Raw genomic sequence first — 3,450 nt, 5'->3', positions numbered from 1 at the left:
GGAGCACTACCACTCAGGGGGCAGGCAGGGAGCACTACCACTCAGGGGGCGGGGACTCAGGCAGGGAGCACTACCACTCAGGGGGCAGGGACTCAGGCAGGGAGCACTGCCACTCAGGGGGCGGGGACTCAGGCAGGGAGCACTGCCACTCAGGGGGCGGGGACTCAGGCAGGGAGCACTACCACTCAGGGCGCAGAGACTCAGGCAGGGAGCACTACCACTCAGGGGGCGGGGACTCAGGCAGGGAGCACTACCACTCAGGGGGCAGGGACTCAGGCAGGGAGCACAGAGGGAAGAATGGGCCCTTCAGCTATTCTGACATCTGAGCTTTAGTCTGGCTTGGTGTTCAGGTAGACTCCTTCAGTCATCCCGAAGCGAGCTGCTCAACCCTCTGCCCACCCATCCTGCCCATCAGTATGTGCAGGGGAGCGCAGACTGTCCATCTCCTTCCTGGGAGGAAGGAGTGGGAAGCGGCCAGCTAGATTTGTAGCAGCAGCAGAGCTGAAGAGGGCAAAGGGGCTCCTGTCCACCCATGGAGGGTGGCACCAAGAACAGGGCTTGCCCAAGTCTGGGTGCCTCCTGCTGTGGGAAGTGCTGTCTGACTTTAGGCCTCACTTTCACTCTGGAGACGCCTGCCCTTAGAAAACTCACTGTCCAGGGAGGGTGGCAGGGACAGGGTTTCCTAAGCTACCTGGTCCCAACCAGGGAAGTTCTGGGGATGGAGTGAGTCCCATCCCCCCTGGTGCCTTGTGCACTAGGGCCAAGCAGGCAGACCTGACACCATAGGATTTAGGGTCTGAGCATGTGAGGGGTCCACACCCTTAGGGAGCCTCAGGTGGCTACAGAGCCAGGCTGACTCTCAAGGCTGCCTGCACAGAGTCCTGGCTCAGACAAAGACAGGGACAGGACAGGAGCTGCACTGGGAGCCCAGGAAAGCACTGTCCCCAAGGTGCAGCTGCCCACTTAAGACTTTGGAAGTTCCCAGGCAAAGAGAAGCAGACAGGGCCCCAAGTGGACAGGGTCAAGGGCAGAGGGCATCAGAGGTCTAAGTGGCATTTTGCTAAAAGTATCCTTCAGCTGCAGCCCCACCCTGCCATGTCCATCCATCACCCAGCCCCACACCCCCAGGACGCTGCCCATGACTGTGCCTGTGCTCTGCTTTCGTGCAGAACCTGACCAATGAGGAGCAAGTGGTTGTCATACAAGCCAGGACTGTCCTGACCTTGGCAGAAAAGGTAACAGGGTGGGGAGGGAGGTGCAGGGTTGGGGCAGGGAATGGGGCTTAGTCCAGGCCAGCCCCCTGGAGCAAGGATGGGGTAGCAGCTGTGGGGAGGTGGTCCACTAAGTCCTGGCTGCCAGGGGAAGAAGGGCACATGTGGGTCAAGCGGCACCACCTGCGCCTCTGCGGAGGGCAGAGTTAACCAGACATTACCCCAGTGCTCACTCTGGCTCGGTCTCCCGAGACTTATACAGAATCTACAAAAGCATGACACTTCTTGTTCAGCTGGAGTGGGCCACCCAACCGGGCCCTGGTCCCGCCCCAGACCAGCCCCACCTGCCACCAACCTCTAGCCACAGGGCAAGACTGCCCCTGGCAAATGGAAAATAGGCCACCCACTTCTCCTGTCTGTTCCCGCACCCAAGCCAGCATCTGTGTCTCCCAGGGACAGTGTTATGGGAGACATCCTGACACCAGGTGGAGCCTACAATGCCAGCCCAGCCCCGGTCCCCTCCCAGGCCATCTCTGTGAAGCAGAGAAAGGCATGCATCAGGACCTGTGTGGCTGGCCCTAGGCCTCACTCATCTCACCTTTCTGTGCCCAGTGGCTGCAGCGGATTGAAGAGACAGAGTCAGCCCTCCAGCGGAAGATGGTGGACCTGGAAAGCGAGAAGGTGGGTGGCATCTCCTGTGCCCGTGGCTGGCACTGGCAGGTCAGATGCCCACGGCTGAGACCAGTCCTCTGTGTTTCAGGAGCTGTTCAGTAAACAGAAGGGCTACCTGGATGAGGAGCTGGACTATAGGAAGCAGGCCCTGGACCAAGCCCACAAGGTGGGAGAAATGAGGCCAGGAATTTGGTTCTTTGCCCTGTGGTGTGCCAGGGGCCTGACGGACCAGGCCCTAGAGCCCTGGGGAGTGCCAGGGCTCAGTGTGGCTTTCTGCCTCTCCCTGAGATCCCTCAATGTCAGCTCTGAGGACATTTCACTGTCGTGCTAGCAAACACTCCAACAGCACAGGCACATGAGAACTCACATGAAAGCATGAGACGCATTCATTAAATAAAATTTACTGAAAAATAGCATACTTGGAGACTAGTCCACTGCCAGACAAAGCAGACTGTAAGTATCACGTTCTCCAGGAAGCCCTGCCCATACTCATCTAACACAGAGAGACACAGGTTTGGCCTGTGCAGTGCTTTGGGCTGCTCTGTGGGAGATGTTTCTCCACTCTCCGCTGTACACGAAGAAGCAGAAATGCCTCTGTGTTCTGCTGCTGCTGGAGGCAGAGCTGGAGGCTCAATGCCCAAGATGGGGCAGCACCACCTGCCTGGCTCTGGTCCAGCCCAGCCCAGCATCACCTGGGTGCAAGGGAGAGATCACATGATCACGGAAGCCTGTAGGAATGACCGTATCACCCAGTGAGCTGTGGGCTCCCACCAGGTCCCCTTGGAAGGCACCGTCATGCCGGGGAGCAAACTTCTGTCCACAGCCTTCCAGGGACACTGACCACACCCAATCCACATGAAACTAGTTCTGTTACCATGAACCTGCTCTCTCCGACCCCAGCATGTGAATGTGATTCCCATATGCTGCCGGGTGTCTGTGTGAGCTGCTGCCTCCTTCTCATGCTGTCATGGGAGGGAGGGCACAGCCAGAGGAGTGCAGACCCTGGTCTGATAGCAGACAAGCGTCACCAAGACATGTTCCCAAGTGCCCCGCCCATCAGGCAGGGTCCTAACCATCATTCATGAGGACACCTGAAAATGCATGCGCACTTTTGCTGCCCTGTTCAAGCAGTGAGCTCTCAGGGTGATGTGGATGAGGATGGTGGTGGTGGAGGTGGCAATGGTAATGCTGGTAAAGGCTGTGACCGTGGTGACGGTGGTGGTGGTGGTGATGGAGGTGGCAGTGGTAATGCTGGTAAAGGCTGTGACCGTGGTGATGGTGATGGTGGTGGTGGTGGTGGAGGTGGCAGTGGTAATGCTGGTAAAGGCTGTGACCGTGGTGACGGTGGTGGTGGTGGTGGTGGAGGTGGCAGTGGTAATGCTGGTAAAGGCTGTGACCGTGGTGATGGTGGTGGTGGTGGAGGAGGTGGCAGTGGTAATGCTGGTAAAGGCTGTGACCGTGGTGATGGTGACGGTGGTGGTGGTGGAGATGGCAGTGGTAATGCTGGTAAAGGCTGTGACCGTGGTGACGGTGGTGGTGGTGGTGGTGGAGATGGCAGTGGTAATGC

General features: G+C 58.4%; 1 protein-coding gene across 1 annotated transcript in view; it reads left to right on the top strand.

Moving 5' to 3' along the window:
* Jakmip3 (Janus kinase and microtubule interacting protein 3) overlaps window positions 1–3,450 on the top strand; it is a 48,713-nt gene that overhangs the window by 37,728 nt on the left and 7,535 nt on the right. The window contains exons 16-18 of the mRNA XM_013021907.1: window positions 1,170–1,235; window positions 1,824–1,892; window positions 1,972–2,049. Coding sequence (XP_012877361.1) covers window positions 1,170–1,235; window positions 1,824–1,892; window positions 1,972–2,049 — 213 coding nt within the window. The remainder of the gene's footprint in view (window positions 1–1,169; window positions 1,236–1,823; window positions 1,893–1,971; window positions 2,050–3,450) is intronic.

Source organism: Dipodomys ordii, unplaced genomic scaffold (assembly GCF_000151885.1).
Source record: "Dipodomys ordii isolate 6190 unplaced genomic scaffold, Dord_2.0 Scaffold58, whole genome shotgun sequence".
In the NCBI taxonomy this organism is placed as follows: Eukaryota; Metazoa; Chordata; class Mammalia; order Rodentia; family Heteromyidae; genus Dipodomys; species Dipodomys ordii.
Note: the sequence above shows the minus strand (reverse complement) of the source record. Positions and strands in the feature narration are given on the sequence as shown.